Below are 17,513 nucleotides of genomic sequence, written 5' to 3'. Positions count from 1 at the left end.
GCGGCTATGCATATATATGTGGGTCTCGCTACAAGTGGCTGTGGACGCGCAGGGCCCGACTCGCCCCGAAGCGGACCTCGGGGGGAACTCACTCAGGCGGAGGCGAGCGCCGGCCGCGCACCCCGGTCCGGTGGCCGCACGAATTAGACATTGCTACGGGAGACGTGTAAACACCGCTCACCCCCGTGCGTGTGTAAAACCGTCTCGTGCTCGCTATTCTTTCAGGGAAAGCGCCTCTGACTTATCTTTCCCTTTGGGTCCCTTTTTGGCTGTGTGGTTTAGGAGCAGCGCAGTCGGAGTAACTGATTCCTGAGTAAGTAGGAGCTGAGAGGCTCCCGAGGAACTTTTCTTCCCTCCTCTCTTTTTCTTTCTAACTTGGGAGAGGCCCTGAAGATGGAGAGGCCGTCGGAGCCCAGGCTGCAGGAGGCGCGGGCGCGGGGCGGTGGGCAGCCCGAGCTCACGCCGCGGCCCTTCCTCCCGTCCAGGTCGCGGGGAGCCGGCGAGACGATGCTGCGGAGGCTGGTCCAGCAGTGGAGCGTCGCTGCGTTCCTGCTCAGCTGCTCGGTGCCCTCCTGCGGGCGCTCGGTGGAGGGGCTCGGCCGCCGGCTGTAAGTGCCCCATCCTCCGGGCGGGAGCCGGGCTGGGGAGGCCGGGGAGACGCTGCCCAGGGTTCCCCGTGGTCACCACGAGTCTCGCCCCGACTAGAGAGAGGGGTTCGCAGCTACCTGCGAGGGTCCGAACCGGTCCCCCCAATCACCTAGAAGGCAGACCTAGCTGAATCCCCAGGACAAACAGGCAAGAGGCAAACCTGCCCGGTAGTTTCCCAGAGGTGTTTTACACAAGCTCCTGGGGGCTACATCCCAGCACCCGGGAAGTCCTGTAACTCGGAAGAAACCTGGGGACCGGAGGATGCAGGTCTGCACAGTCACGCGCACTGCATTTGAGTGGCAGTGTGTGAGAAAACCAAAACTTTGCGTCCAGTTTTATTGTGAGTGACATAATTTTAAGCCTGTAAAGTGGGACCATATTACATAATGAAGGCATATTATATAAGAAAGTGGAAACAACTGTGCAGGGGCGCGCTACCAAGGGTTAGTAGTATTGATAACATTCAGGGAGGCTGTAGTGCTTGGATCCAAAACGAACTTCAGGTGTGGAAACTGTTTCTTGGAATTATTACTAACAGTTCTTTAACCCAAAGTCAAATATTTGCATTGTAGACCGAAAGCTTATATCTTGGCATTCTCTTGTGGTGATCCTATTTAAGGACAGTTGTGGCTGAGAAATAAGGATACATCTTAGCAACCCAGAGAAAGAGCACTATGGTGTGTGGCTAGAAAGTGGACAGTGGCTGAGCAGTTTCGTCTTATTATCTGGTGGGCCTGGAAGTTCATTAGTGTGTGTAATAGCATCCTTAGGCAGTGTTGAGGCTGCAGAGTCAGTGTTCAAGATGGGAAAAACATAAAAGTTAAGAACGGAGTACAGTTTGACTCTAGAGAAGAAACTAAAGAGAGCTTTTACACTTTATGATAAAAATAGCAGTCTCTAATATCTATAGTCAGGTCTGTGGGGCTTCCTTATAAATTCCCAAGGGTATACAAAAAAGGCAACTGTTTTATATGTGCCCTTGGTCTATTATTATTAGAGCAGGAAATCCTTAAATGAAATTACATTAGACATGTCTGAACCTTGGCACCAAAATGAAAATCTATTATGAATCTCCTAAGGCAAATTGTGTAGAACATTGTGCTAAAGATAAAGCTGCATTGTATTCTTCAAATCAATGTTTTGCTGATGTATTTCTTAAAATTATCTTCAGACATTTTGCTCATTTTGAGACTTGTGTTAAATTCAATTATCTAACATCCAACTATAAATATAAAGTAAGACTGAAATTTTTTAAAGTGCACGCACATACTGTATTTATTTGGCTAAGAAATACTGTCTTGGAACAGGGCCCTTTTTTAAAAAGTTGCTTCAGGAATACCTGTCTTCTCTTTTGAGCAACAGTAAGTGAGCCATGATTAAGTCCACAGTCATGGCATAAAAATAGTGTTAAGTTGTCCTCCTGGCTATTTTTAACTCTTTCTTTGTTGCACCTTGCAAAATACACATCAGAAACCATTTAGCAGCCAGAAACTCTTGTAGTTTTGTTTGTGGGTGAAATATAATATTATAGTTAAACACTCACACTAAGCAGATGGTTATAAAAGTACCACAAAACATTTTGTAGTTAATGGCTAATGGGTCATCACATTACAACCGTGGTTTTTCATGGAGGCTGAAATCATCAGTAAATAAAGATGTTTCATCAGATTATTACAGCCAAGGAAAGTTAAAAAAAAAACAAGTCATTATTTTTGCATTGCTGCCAAGTAACAGTAAATGTTGTGTGCTAGACAAAACATTAGTCTACAATTACACAAAATCAGTCTACCTTCTTGAAAGCAATTGTAACATATAATAAAATCATATTACTCCCTGACTTTCACACCAAGCATTAGGGAAACTGCTTAAGAAGTATATATTTTTTTAAACTAGGAGTTAACTGTTAAGGGAGAAAAAGTTACTTTCTAAGCCATGCAAAGGAGGCAATTACAAGTTATGATGTTTTGTCCCTCCTGGTCCACAAGTTTGATTTTTATAATTAGTGTATGTTATTTATACAGAATAATGGGTCTCACTGTGGCATATTCATGCACACAGAGTCCCCAAAATTGGTTAATGGGGCAAGAGCATTGTCAAGCTGGAGACTGTAAAGTGGGCTCTGCGGATGTTCTTGTGTGGAAGAACACGGCTTGGTAGGTTCCTATAGAGAGGTTCCTTTAGAGAGGGAGCCCAAGCAGGTTGAGAAGCACAGAGCATCACTGGCTGATTTGCTTGGGAACCAGACTAGGGCTATTCCACTTAATGAAAAGCATAACTTTCAGCTGAGTCATAGGGGTTGGAAGGGACTTCTGGTGAGTCACCTCAACTCTGACACCCTAACCCTGTCTCCTCTATGTACCACAGAACTTTGCTTCTCAAACTCGGGGCCCCTCCATAGTATCTTCTCATCAACACAAGCATTCTGCTTCGTCCTGTGCTGAAATGAATTTCCGTTACTGTTATTCCCTCTGTTCCTTGATAGTGCCATAGAAATTTAAGCTTGTTCCCTGATAACTCCCTTGAGAGTGATTCTTCTTCAAAGAGCAACTATGTTTTGACTAAATTTAGAGCTATCCATGTTGCACATTTTCTCTGAATTTTTTTTCTTTTTTTTACAAAATCAAAAATCATAAAGCATAACATACTTGTTTTTCTGTGTCAGAACCTAGGTATGTAATAAATGTGATGTCCACCATTGTGCAATATAACATTTACAGATGTACTGAGTAACAGGGTCTTATTGATGCCATATTTATCTTAGTGTTTCAGAGTTAGCTAAATTGCAAACCTCCACAATTTGAATTTTCTACTTACCACCTAGGTATATCTAGATTGTACATGTCAGTCGTGTATCCCTGTGTCAGTTTTTGTCCTTTTTTTTCAAATAAAGAGAACATTGTATGAACCTTATTCCATGTGGATGATAAAGATGTCATTGTCTTCCTGACCCTCTAATGCAATTTTTCAATCAGAGATTTATACTTTTCAATATTTTAAAGGCAGAAGTCTCTGAAACACTAAATAACTTGTCTAATAGCATTTCAGATTTAGCATTTAATAAGATTTGTGTTTCCTAATATATAACAATTTTCCCTAAAAGGCAGCTGGAAAGAGAAGTACTATTTTAAACTGGACAGAATTGTAGGCTTTTTGCAAAATAAAGGATAAAATGATCACTGCATCTCCCATGAGAAGCGTTCTGGGAAAGTGGCGAAGGCAGGGTGAGTCACAGTGCACAAGCTGGCCCGGATGACAGACATCTGTGCCAGTCAGAGGGGCATGAGCAATGGTGGCTGGATTCGAGCAGGCCAACCATTAGAAGTCTGGCTTTGAGTAAAGCAAGAATGGGCGATATAGTAGATGTGAAGAGAGGGATACACAGTGAGGATGTCAGCCAAGAGTTGAGAAAGAAATAAAAGCCCCCAATACTATCAGCACTGGCTCAGAATTTCTTCTGCACACGTATTTTGGTAAAAATATATATTAAACAACAGTGTTTATGAAATATGCAATTATATCAGTCCTATTCTTTTAAAATGTTGTAAGAGGATACATTGTATCCAAACCTCAAATTTGTAGATTATTAAAAGTTTCCAGAGTACTAATGATTGCCACAAAGTGAAGTTTAATCTAGTTACATGTGATACCTTAAAAAAGGGAGATAGACTCCTGCGTGTCTCATTTAAGCAAGGCTCCTGTTAATTCCTTTCCATTAAGTCATATCTTTTCGGTACAAGCTCTATGGCTAAAGTCAGTCCACACACAAAAATCCTAGAAGAAAGCTGGCATTCTGGCTGCCAGGGCCAGAGAAATGACAACTGTGCTTTCATCTCTTGCTGTCCTCATTGACTCGTTTGCTCCACGATAAGCCAAACTCTAGGAATGTTAGTCCCTTGTTTGGTGATGAAAACAGACTCAGGAGTCCTTGGTCTCTACAGAAGCAAGTAAATATCTTTCTCCTCTGCCCCCTGTCATAGAGGCTTCCTGTTTCAGGCTTTGTTTCCAGCTTCAGTAGAAGAGATTGGGGACACTGGAAAAGTGGTCTTGCTTTTAGAATGAGAAGGCCTCATGTTTAGAGCTCCAGATCTGCTGGTTCTCATGGAAACGATGGCACATCCTTTACTCTGTACCTCATCTTTTCCCATCTGCAAATTATGATAATGATACTGTTTATTATGCTCACACTTCTCCAAGGAGTTGGAGGAGGTAACAGAGGTAATGAGGGCCCCAGGCACCACTGTGCCACTGTGTTAGGGAAACGAGTTCGTGGGATGCGGCCCTGTGAAATGCCCTCGGATGCTTGCCAAGATGAGCCCATTTGGAGGACTATTCCAGTCCAAGTTGGAGTTGCCAGAGGCATGGTGTGATTTCTGAGTAGGCATAATTCTCACGTTCAGTTAACAGAGTGCCACAGAGTTAATACGGGAAAACATGAGTGGAAGTCAGGAGAGCATCTAAAAGGGTGGATAATCAGTTTCTTTTTCATTCTATTTTCATTAGAGAATTACTTAGATAGAAAAAGAACTTTATACTTTTTCCTAAAGATATTTAAAAGAAAAAGCGCAAGTAGAAAAACAAGCTTTTGAACACTAAGAGCTATACTCTCTGAAATTTTAAATTAGAAAACAAAACTTGAAGCACAGAAGCAGTAGCGTGATCTCACATAAATGCACACATAAGGAGACCACCTGCTTTATGAAAAAATTATGTCTGTCTCCTTCTCTCTGGCATTTGGCCTTCAAATATAGCCTCTTATACCCAGTCATCTAAAATGTTAAAATCCAGCCCTGCAGTGAGATGATTCCTAGACAGACTTCATTTCTCAGAGTGCAGCTTTGTGGGCTTTTATTTTTGCAGCTTGCTGTTCTTTGGAAGTCAGTATTACTTTCTTAGTGGGGCAGCAGTGTGTGTGTGTGTGTGTGTGTGTGTGTTGTGTGTGTGCATGTGTGCATGTGTGTGCACAGGCGGGCTTGGAAGAGTACTCAGTGAAGGCAGTTGGCCTTTTATTTCCCAGATAGGAATCTGGGTTCATTTCCCAGGAGAATTCTGAAGAGACACCAGGGTCTTCTCCCATTTTCAGGCATAACTGAGTACAGTAATAGCGTCTCACCTTGAGAACAGCATAAATACTGCCTGTTCTGATGCTGCACTATTAAACAGATGAGTAGAAATGCTGCTCTCATCCAGGTTGGGAAGCCAGTGAGTGGCACCGGGCCCAGCCGCAGCCCCTTATCCCTGGCTCTGGCCCTCCCATCTTCTTCTGTCCCCGTGGCTGTGGCCTGCAGAGGACCTGCTGGTGGACTGAGACTTTGCTTCCAGCCAAGAGCTGTTATCTGATGGTCACCCGCCCCTTCTGGTTTCTCCGGCAGCAAAAGGGCAGTGTCTGAGCACCAGCTGCTTCACGACAAGGGCAAGTCCATTCAGGACCTGCGCCGCCGATACTTCCTGCACCACCTCATCTCTGGGATCCACACGGCAGAGATCAGAGCTACCTCGGAGGTGTCCCCCAACTCCAAGCCCTCACCCAACACCAAGAACCACCCAGTGCAGTTCGGGTCCGACGATGAGGGCAGGTACCTAACTCAGGAAACCAACAAGGTGGAGACCTACAAAGAGCAACCCCTCAAGACACCCGGGAAGAAAAAGAAAGGCAAGCCGGGCAAGCGCAAGGAGCAGGAGAAGAAGAAGCGGCGAGCAAGGTCTGCCTGGCCCACCTCGCAGGCCGTGGGCAGTGGAGGCAGCGTGGACCGCCCAGCCCAAGTGTCCAGCACCCCGGAGCCTGTGTCACGGTAACGGCTTCCCTGTCTCTGAACACCTAGATGCTCGCTCAGGTCTCTCAGGCGGTGCCGCGTCGCTCAGCAGCTCACACCCTGAGCTAGCCCCAGGCCAGCTCCCTTCCGCGGTGTCCAGCAACCCGCCAGGCCACGCACAGGGCCAGCCGCTCACCCACCGCCACTCTTTCACCGCGTCTGGGGAAGCTAGCGGCCCTCTTCCTCACCCAGAAAGTGTATTTATTCCCCCATTTTCACATCTTGGCAAACCTGATAGCCTTTTTAAAAATATTTTTTAAACTCATTTCAAGTCTTGCTCTTTTTTAAATTTCTTTTTAATTTCTTCTTTTAATTTTCAAAGAAGAACATGGAAGGGAAGGCTTTGATATTGTCTACAAACACTGCAGAGCAATGGCTTCCCACAAACAATTCTGAGTTATTCAGTTTATTTAATCAAGTGTATTTAATTAAATTTTAATTGATTTTAATTTAAAGAAATTAAGTTATTTTTACACACATGCTTTACTTGTTTAAATTTAACTCTGGTTTCTACCAGTTCATGAAAAGAAAATGGTTTCTGAAAAAAATGTTAAGCATTGGCTTGAGAAAGATTTAAATTTTTCTAATGCATCTCCTTGTCCACTGGCAAGTTGAAATAATTTTTCCTGGATAATACAATAGGAATAATAAGACTCCACACTTATGTGGCTTGTTATCCTTACCTTATATACATGTCAACTGAAGTCAGACTTCAGTTGAAGTTTGGGGTTTGAATTTCTGACAAGTGACTTAGTCAAAGACTTTCATCTTCTGTGAAATGAAGATGATAATTGTACCAACCTCACAGAGTTGAGTGAGGGTTAAATGAGACGAAATGTGTTAAATGCCCATTGGAAACACTCAGTAAATTGCAACATATTTTTGTGTGGGTGCTTTCAGACCCAGTTCTGATTACCCCCATGTATATGCATATAAATATGTACCTGATCTACATATGTACGTATGGGCTGTATTCTGTAAAGCAAAAAAGAGGCAAATGTTCATTTCATATTATAAAATAAAAAACTGAAGTGTTCCACAATGAAGACCTGAGTTAGTCCTTGGGAGAGGCCCCCAGGACTGGGTGACTCCCCTGCTGTCACGCTCACATCAGTGTTCTGTGGGCTGTGCTTCTTTATCCACACATTTCCGCTGATTTTTAGGATCTCTCTCTTTTCTTTTTCTTTTTTTTTTTTTTTTTTTTTTTTTTTTTTTTTTTTTTTTTTTTTTTTTAAAAAAAAAAAAAAAAACTTTTCAATACAGCACTTGAGAAAAGAAAAACAACATATGAACACATCAAATGCAACTGATCTTGTTATTTAAAGGGTCCCCTGTTACTTGATTCTTTGACACTGGTACACATAGGGTTACGGGATGATGTTTCAAAGCGGAATTTGAACCCATTAACTAGCATTTCTCTCTTTAAGTTCATGAATCCATTATTAAGTAGCATATACATCAGAAATTATATTGGATCCATAGTACAACTTCAGCAATCAATGGAAAATGGCACTGGAGAAATTTTGGTCACAATGTATGACCTATTTTGCAAATATCTAATGGATCCATGGGGCATAACGAAGCCCACAGTCCTGCTTCACTGTACATATTCAGCGTATTTTAAGATAGGACCCTCATTGAATATATTTATTCAATGTGAGGACCCTATTTTATTGCCAAAACCTATTTTTTACTCATTATACTTAAGGATTATTTTCTAAAGTATAAATGATTTTTATGGGGATTGCTCATTTAAAATTTGCAGTGCTTTTCAAGTATTCAGAGAATTAATGAAAATTAACACTTGTCAATTCTTAGGCCCAAAGCTACCCCTAAGTTAAAGTATATATAGTGAAAATTAGTCAATGGTCTAATCAAATCCAGACCCAGCAGTGAAAGAAATAGGATGTGTCTGCTTTTCCTTTTGCTTCCCTGTTTGTGAAGAACATTCATTAAAAAAAAAAAAAAAAAGTTTGGCAGCCAGATGTTGGCCCTCTCCCAACTCTACCCAACAGAGGTGCAAGAGAGTGGGAAAGTTTAGGAGTGGGTTGATGAGAATGTTTGGGGCCATGCAACTTTTTATAACCACATAAAAACTTCAGAATAACTATTTTAAAATTTGATAAGTGACCAATTTTTTATTAATGTCCCCTCTGTAATCCTTTGCATTATAGTATGAACCTCTAAGAGGTTTGATGAGGTAACACGCATGAGTTTTATTGTGCTATGCATAGAATATTTTAGAAGTAAAATTGTCATTTCCTCTTGTATGAACTTTCAGGAGGAAAAATATAACTTTAAATTTTAGGGATTACATTTTAAAGTTTTGATCTTGTAGATGAGATATACAGATACATATTGTTTGGCTTGATAAATATTGACTTTGAAAAATATTAAAAGCTTTTTGGTAGTCAAAAGAGCTAAAGTACTATCACACATATAATCACACACATACAATTTAGGTCATGTTACATGTTTTACTTGGCTTTTCCATATGTGCCTTTGTTAAAAGAGAATTCGAAAGGTAAGATAACAAACTGTCTAAATAGGATAAAAAATAAACAATACTTTTACTTATTTTTTATTTTTCTTTCTTTTTGAGAAAATAATGCTCAAAATATTTTTCTTTTCCTTCTTGCTATTCTTAACTCACTAAATATCATTTAGTACAAACACATTTTAAAATTAGTACAGTATACAAATTATTGAGTTTTGAAGTTATCCTTTTTACTTTATTCATAACATCTATCTATACCCACCTATCGATTAAAATGTCAATGTTAAACTTTTTGTTTTAGCATTCCAACCAAAGCCATTGGTAAACATCAATTCCTTAAGATATGAGAACATGCTAAATGCTCAAATTGCTTTTCTTTTTTAAAACTGCACATAAAATTTTTTAAATGTCAAGATGCTGAGTATAGTTGTGCATGACTGTTCTTACCTACTCAGAAGACTGAGGCAGATGTATCATAAATTCTAGGCCAACCTAGGCAACTTAACATGACCCTGTGTCAAAATAAAAAATTTCTTAAAAGGAGCTGAGAGTGTGGCTCAGTGACAGAGAAATTACTTAGCATGTGTGAGACCCTGAGTTCCATCTCTAGCATTATAAAAGGAAGAAAAGAAGAAAGGGAGAGAGGGAGGGAGGGAAGAAAAGATGGACAGAAGGACAGATGGACTTGCTTTCTGTAGGTCTCATACCCATATGTCTGCCATATAAAACTCTGCCCATAGTGCTAACTTTTAATTCAGTGACACAGCCAATCAACCCCGTTCTATAGCTGTTTCCTTAGAAATGGTTGAGAATTCACTGAAGTAGACCACCCAAAGAGAGAAGAAAGGGAAAGACAAAACTCTGCTAACCCATCTCAAAAACTGTCAGGTGTCAGTTCCATCAGTAACTTTTTCTAATAGTAAAACAAATATAATGATATAAACTATTTCTATTTTGTACTTACAAATCAATTTTATTTTTAGTATTCTCATTTAAAGGCTTTTCTAGTTTCTAAATGCAAGATCCATTCAGATTACCAAGAGAGTGAGAGACAAACAATTCTTAGTTTTGTCTTTGAAAATTAAAATCCAGTAACAGTTTCATTCATTAGAGCTTAAGGACAGTTAAAGCAATGACAGATCTCATCATATCATCAAATGAAGTTGCTCTGTTTAGCTACACATCCTTCCATCCTTCACCCAAAGTCCTATATCCTCACTACCTTGCCTGGTCTGTTTTGTCAATGAGAGATTGTCCAAATGAATGCGTGGATAAAATAAGCAAACTGCATCATCTAAGTCAAGCATATTGGTAAATATTCTAAGCAAGGTGTACTGTTGACTGATGTCCCAACGCAGCAGTCTGCCAGGTTGTCAAATCTGTCCCTTCCTGGACTTACCAGCTGGGAGCTTTGGGAGATTTTCGGAGGATCTCTCTTTTTCTGACACAGAAATGTAGCCCCTTCCTTCTTTCTGTATCACATTGACCATTTCATCGCGGTAAAGACCCATGCTGGCGTGGGGCTTCTGGAAGAAAAGATCCTGTCTCTAACATGAAGAGATTTGTGAGAAGTCACCTGGGTCTCTTCCCATTGTAATTTTGTGTTTCTTAATTTATATCTTTTATTTTATATATTCCTATTTGTAAGCAAATTAACTGTTTTTCCTCTTGTTTCCCTTCCTTCTATTTGCAGGAGGCATTGAAATTTTCAGCAGAGACCTTTCAAGGACATATTACAGGATTTTGTAATAGTAAACGTATAGAAAATATTAGAAATATTTATTGTCTGTAAATACTGTAAATGCATTGGAATAAAACTGTCTCCCTCATTGCTCTATGAAACTGCACATTGGTCATTGTGAATATTTTTTTTCTGTTTTGCCAAGGCTAATCCAATTATTATTATCACATTTACCATAATTTATTTTGTCAACAGATGTATTTATTTTGTAAATGTGTCTTGGTGCTGCTGAATTTCTATATTTTTGTAACATAATGCACTTTAGATATACATATCAAGTATGTTGATAAATGACACAATAAAGTGTCTATTTTGTGGTTAATTTTAACGAATGCCTAAATATAATTATCCAAACTGATTTTCTTCTGTGCATGTAAAAAATAGCAGTATTTTAAATTTGTAAAGGATGTCTAATAAAATATAATCTAATTATATCATGATGCAGAAGGTAAATTATATCCTTTAAAATTCCAATCAGAAGAAGCATAAGGCAGTTGTTTTTCTTTTTCATCTGTAATTTGAATACAGTCTTAAGCTTAATAAGTTTATGTAGGCCAGGGATTTTGCTCAGTGGTTCCACCACCTGCCTCACAAGAGCCAAGTTCCTGAGTTTGATCCCCAATACCAAAAAATAATAATAAGTTTATCTAGACACATATTCCAACATATTCACATTAGTTTTTAGTTAAAAACCACTTAAAACGTATTTTCACATATTTTAGTTCAGGCCAATAGAGTAGCTGAACTTCCTAGTTAGTCACCATTTCATAAAATATGTTTAATTTGACTTGAAGATGGGAAAGGGAATGAAAGAAAGTCCAGACAATTGGGAAGAGCTAAAAGAAAGGCAGAGAAGTAGGTAAGGGATTGCAGGCTAGATAATTTCAACCAAGATAATGTCTGAGAGATCTTGCTCTTACTGAGAAGAACAAGAAGAAGCATGAGAGTGCTACTTGGGGATTCTGCCTGCTATGGCTGACCACAAAAAGAGGTGCGCAGTCGGTGACAGCTCAAAAAGCCATCAGAAGTGAGGACTGCCTTCCTGTGATGTCACAGGGCCTTCTCCTCTGGTTGCCTGCCCAGTGTGACAGCACTCTAGTTGTTCCACCTCTACGTCTAGGAGAAAACACGAGCACGTTTCCTTTCAGGGAAATTATTTCCTGTAACTGTCTAGAGTTTAGGACACATCAGGAAATAGAGAGCAGAACAACAACAAAACAATCTATGAATCAAGCATGTTTGGGAAGATTCTATTATGCCCAATTTCTTCATCATCAACTATTAGATGTTACGGGATGTGCAAGAAATACAAGAAGTAAAATCTTTACGAGTCTGTCACTCCAATGGTAGATTACATGAAACACCATGTATATAAAACAACTAAATGCTGTCTACAAGAAACTGAAATGATCCAAAATTCCATGTATATTTTTATAATGGAAATAAAAAACATAGGGAGATAGTAGTATAGGGAAGGTGATGAGCAGGATTATGTTTTCTTTTTTCATTGGTACATGTTTACAGTACATCATACTGACATTTCTTGAGTGGGTGCATGTTCATAACACATCTTAATTCTTTTTTCCATCCTCTTTCCTTCCCCCTCCTTTCTCCCTCCCTCCACCTCTTCATCCCCTTCCCGTATGAGAGAGATTAGCTGTACTCCCCATCATCTACCTTTTATTTTTCTCTCTTTATAATTTGCATTTCTCATATAAGAGAAATCAGTGTGAAGATTTTTTAAAAACTAAAACTAGAAATTCCATTTGACCCACCCGGCTATTCCCCTTCTAGGTGTCTTCCTGAAAGAGTTAAACGTATTATATTACAGTAATACATGCACACCCATGTTTATAGCTACACAATTCAAAATAGCTAGATCTTGGAAGCAGCCCATATGTCCATCAGTGGATGAATGGATGAAGAAAACGTGATACATACAGTGGAGTACTACTGTGTCATAAAGAAAGATAAACCAGAGGCATTCACAGGAAAATTGATGCCCTTGAGACCATAATGTTAAGTAAAATAAGTCAGGCACACAAGGATTATATTTCTGAGAATATTCTGAGATTGAACTTACTCATATTCTCGCTTGAGTTCCATTACATTCAAAATAAGATACGCCTTTCCATATTGGTAAGAATTTTAAACCTAGATGACTAAGTAAATAAGAAAATTATTCTTAACTTCACCTATAAATTTACTGGATATGGTTTTTGCACCTAAGGGATACTCATGGTTAAGACTGATATACTGAACATGTAGAAAGCAAGTAGTTCAGAATGCGTTAGGAACATATAAGCAAATATATATGCAAAACACCATCGGAAACTCTAAGCCTTAAGTGAGAATACACCAAATCTTCACAAGTTGCTCACATGGAAATGTATTTTTTATAGTCTTGGATGTGGGATTTTATTTTTACTTGGTACATTTTAGATATACATAATGTTAACATTTATCGTAGGAAATCTGTATCTGTGCACCATGTTTCCTGCTTTTTCCCCATTCGGCTCCCCTCTCTTCAACTCTTCTTCCAACTACTTGTTTACAAGAGATTTGTTTCCATTTTTTCCTTTTATTCTTTTTTCCTTGTCCCTTCCTTCCTTTTCCCTCTCCCTTCTCTTGTTCCCCTTCCCATTTGAACATTTTCTTCCCATTTCCCAATATCTATCATGCATCTTGGTATTTATTCCCACTTTCAGTTTCTCACACCAGAGAAATAATGCAGCATTTAAATGTGTATCCAATTTATTTCACTTAAGAATATGGTCTCAATGTGCATCTATTTACCTAGAAATGTCTCAAGTTTATCCTTCTTTATAGCAGAGTAGTCCTCCATTGTATATATTTTTTTAAAACCCACATTTTTATCCATTCATCCATTGGGCATCTGAGCTGTTTCCAAGATTTAGCTATTGTAAACTGTGCTGCTATAAATTGGGTGCACATATATCACTGAAATATGATGTTTTTAATTCTTTCGGGAAGATACCAAGACTCTAGTTATCATTTTTTTGAGGAATCTCCACATTGATTTCCACAGTGGTTGCACCAGTATACACTTCTACCAATGGTAGAGTAGGGTTCATTTTCCCCCACAGCCCTACTAGTATTTATTATTGGTTAACTTTTTTTTTGGCATTTCAATTGAAATGTTTATATCTCTTAGTACCAAAAATAACCCTAGTTGGTTAGGTTACCTCTGCCAACTCAAAATTAATACTGATGTTTTCAAAATATTGAACTATATCAGCCTTATGGAAAAACTGAAGTTATCCACAAAACATGGTTTACAGAAAGTTAAAGATAGAATATATTGTGATTCTTTGTTTTATTTTTCAATGTGTATTTATCTGTAACACGATGTCAACATTGGTTACATCATTCTGTATACTCGGGCTTCAGGATGCACCAACTGTTTACAACACTAACAATATATGTACATCCCCTTACATTGATGGAGAATTCCAAACACTGCCTCAGCAATCCCATAATTACGGCAGTGCCTCCTAACTTTTCTTAAGACACTTTATGGAAATTTGTGAAAGTATATTCTAGTCCTCTTTTAAAAACTGGAAGCAATCATAGTTTTATAGAAACAGTCCATAGTAAAACCTGGAGTGCTTTGTCTAGCCAGAACTTAGGGTGAAGCAAATTTTCAAAGTGGTAATTGATCTTGACTTACTATGTAATGTAATAGAACATATTTTTGTGGACCTAGATAGACTGAAGTAGATTCTTTATAGAAATAAGATCCACAAATTATAGAAATTATCCATAAACTATACAAATCCATAAATTATATCCTTAAATTTATAGAATATCATCCATACAATTGTCACCTGTTTTTTAGAAGAAATATTAAAGATAGCTCAATGAATATGACTTAGTAGGTCTGTACTTTGACTTAATACAAATGTTTTAAAATCTAAATGTAATTCCCATAGAGCAGTAACATTCTCATCTCTGAACTATCTTCTACTTGTGTGATAGGTGCCAAGAAACCATTACATTATCTAGAATACAGCCTTTATTGTTCCTTTAAGAAGTGCCTGTGTGAAAGGTTAGTTTTGATGTAAATCTCATAATTTAAAATTTAACATTTAAATGAAGTAGGTTGCCATTTTCAATATCACCTATATATAATCTATTGATCCAGTATAGAAAGTTAAATTAATGTTTGAAATGAAGATTCACAGTGCACAATTTCAGGCTTGTGTTGTCTCACATTTATGCCTTTAGCTTTACAGATGAATTCAAATCTAAACGCTCCTGCTACAGCACTGTATTAATTAGACAGTTTTCCAAAGATGGAGAACATCATACTCATCAGGTTATGATGTTTTGAAGGTTCATAACTTAAATCCATTATAACATTATGGAATCCATAGCTCAGGGTTTGGAAAAAGGCTTCAAAAATATTTTTTGTTGCTTCAATAACACTATTTATGTAAAGAACAAAAACGCTCAACTTATCAAAAGTTTGTCTAAATACTTCTAGCTGTTAAAAGTAAATTTTTATGCCTAAGTTTCATAATCATATGTAGATGTGTTAAATGTTAACATTTAGTTTTGACTGGGAAAAGATAAATTGTTACTTTAAGTTAATAGATTTAGATGGCAAGAATGTATGGTGTATATGCAGTGACTGAATTTACACTTTTATGAATATAATTACTTTCTAGTATTCCAACTGCCAGTAGCAGTATGTGAAGAAACTCAGAAGAGATCATCTGCTTTGTATTACTTTTTCTTTAGGTGTAACATTCAAGTTCATAACAATCTTGCTTATAATCTAATAGTCTCAATTAGTTTATTTATGGAACTAACTTTTGGCCCTGTTAGAATTTTTAATGAGCTAGAGCTTAGGGCTACTTTTGGCAAAATGTGCAATTAGAAAAACTATTACTTCAGCTCTACTTTAAACATCAAGCATATTAAAGAGGATGTTTTCTAAACTGCTAATTTAATGAAATGGTTTACCTGTGTGTTTTTTGTTTGTTTGTTTGTTTGTTGAGACAGGTTCTCACTATGTAATTTAGGTTGACCTTGAACTCACTATGTAGCCAAGGCTCATGGTGATCCTCCTATCTCAGCCTCCCAAGTGCCAGGATTGCAGGCATGCACCACCATGCCTGGCCATTAGAGTATTGTGTCATTCAAATATATATATATTCTATAGTAACCATGCTTCAGTTGCTGTGCAGTACACCCAGAAACAGTTTGCTTCAACTTCTGAACATTAGGTTTGGAACACTTGTTTGATGAATATTCAGTTAAATACTTGGGTAGAAGCTCTTGCCAGAAGGTCAGCTCTCTGCCACTGATCTTGGAATATTTCTAAAGACATTCTACTCCTTCTGCTAACTCTATACACTTCTGTGCTGGATCTCCAATGCGATGATAGGTAAGGTCAACACAGAAGGCTTTGCTTTATAAAATATAATGCTGCAGTGATATGCCTTAAGCTGAGCTTCTAGTCTTTCACAATTTATGCTATTTTTCCTTTCAAATGCCAAGCTCTCTTGAGTCAGTGAATAATACAGTTGTAGAAATTGAAAGGCAGTGGTAGCTTTGACTTTCCAACACACCTTCTCCAATACAGTCTATAAGTCTATCAGGTCTGAAACCATGAACCAGTACTGACTTATTTGGATCAAGTCAGTTGCCAATGGGGCATTTCTTTCCTCTTCTATTGACTTGTACAGCCAAATAAAATCAGCTCAGTCCAACACACCCAAGGTGCTTGGGCTGTACCTTCATTTTAGACAGGACTCTGTCCAATACATTCACAGCTAAAGAAAATGTCTCCGTATCAAAGCCAAAAAGCTGAGTTAGACTAAGAAGATCTTTCACTTCAAAGTCCTTCAGTCTTGCAGTCATCCTAAGGCCATGATCATGTGCGGATTCAGTTAGTCTCAAGCCACAGACCTTTGGTTGACATCTGGCCTCCTGTTCCAACAGGGTATTCAGCTGGTGTAGCAGTTCCTGGGAGTCAGGTGTTGTCAGGACTTCTATCATGTTGATAGAGACTGTGGCTCCTCAGTGTGATCACCCTCCCCTGGCCTGCTCTCATCTCAAGAGACCTAGGCAGCAAGGACACTCGGGGGTAGGAGGTGAGATGCATAACAGTTTTGGATATATGGCCATTTTCACTATATTGGTTCTTTCTTTTTAATCTCCTTTTTTCAGAGTACTGTAATTTTCAGTGTAAAGGTCTTTTCCTTCCTTCTTTAGGCTGATTCCTAGGTATTTAATTTTTGGATGCTAGTGTAGTTTCCCTAATTTCTCTCTAAGTGAGTTTGTTATTTGTGTATAGAAATGCTACTGATTTTTAAGTGTTGACTTTGTATCCAGATACACTACTAAATTTGGTTATAAAATCTAGAAGTCTTTTGGTGCAGTTATTGGGGTCTTCCACATACAGTATCATGTTATGTACAAATAATGATAATTTAAATTCTTCCTTTCCTATTCTTGTTCATCTGATTTGTTTCTCTTGTGTAACCATTCTGGCTAAAGTTTCCAGAACTATATTGAATAAGAGAGGTGATAGTGGACATCCTTCTCTAGTTCCTGATTTTAGAGTGAAAGCTTTCAGTTTTCATCCATTTAGTAGTTGGCTATTGGTTTTTCATAGATGACTTTTATTACATTGAGGTAAAGGCTATCTATTCCAATTTTCTGTAAGGTTTTTATCATGAATGGGTGTTGGACTATGTCAGATAGTCTTTTGGCATCTATTGAGAGGATCAAATGGTTTTTGTCTTCGGCTCTGTTAATATAGATTATTACACTCATTGATTTGCAT

The 17,513-nt window shown here is 38.4% G+C and overlaps 1 protein-coding gene and 1 pseudogene across 2 annotated transcripts; one reads left to right on the top strand and one right to left on the bottom strand.

The window, feature by feature from the left end:
* Window positions 1-14: 14 nt before the first annotated feature.
* On the top strand, window positions 15-10,826 carry Pthlh (parathyroid hormone like hormone). 2 transcript variants are annotated; one of them, XM_010628984.2, is made up of 4 exons: window positions 15-313; window positions 486-608; window positions 6,018-6,437; window positions 10,649-10,826. In XM_010628984.2, exons 2-4 carry the CDS (start codon window positions 508-510, stop codon window positions 10,656-10,658), a joined length of 531 nt encoding a protein of 176 aa, XP_010627286.1. In that variant the 5' UTR covers window positions 15-313; window positions 486-507; the 3' UTR covers window positions 10,659-10,826. The 2 variants fall into 2 exon arrangements, with proteins under 2 accessions (XP_010627286.1, XP_010627288.2); XM_010628986.3 differs by having other exon boundaries at window positions 15-608.
* Window positions 10,827-15,844: 5,018 nt separating this feature from the next.
* On the bottom strand, window positions 15,845-16,723 carry LOC109118195 (annotated as a pseudogene).
* Window positions 16,724-17,513: the final 790 nt, after the last annotated feature.

Source organism: Fukomys damarensis, unplaced genomic scaffold (assembly GCF_012274545.1).
Source record: "Fukomys damarensis isolate Sample0158 unplaced genomic scaffold, DMR_v1.0_HiC HiC_scaffold_15, whole genome shotgun sequence".
NCBI classification, from domain to species: domain Eukaryota; kingdom Metazoa; phylum Chordata; class Mammalia; order Rodentia; family Bathyergidae; genus Fukomys; species Fukomys damarensis.
This window is presented reverse-complemented; position numbering and strand designations above follow the sequence as displayed.

Bases quoted from the DNA above. Each gene is read 5' to 3' on its own strand.
- Pthlh (XM_010628986.3), top strand. From the start codon at position 394: ATGGAGAGGCCGTCGGAGCCCAGGCTGCAGGAGGCGCGGGCGCGGGGC. The intron at 609-6,017 runs GTAAGTGCCCCA...TTTCTCCGGCAG, and splicing joins GAGGGGCTCGGCCGCCGGCT to CAAAAGGGCAGTGTCTGAGC.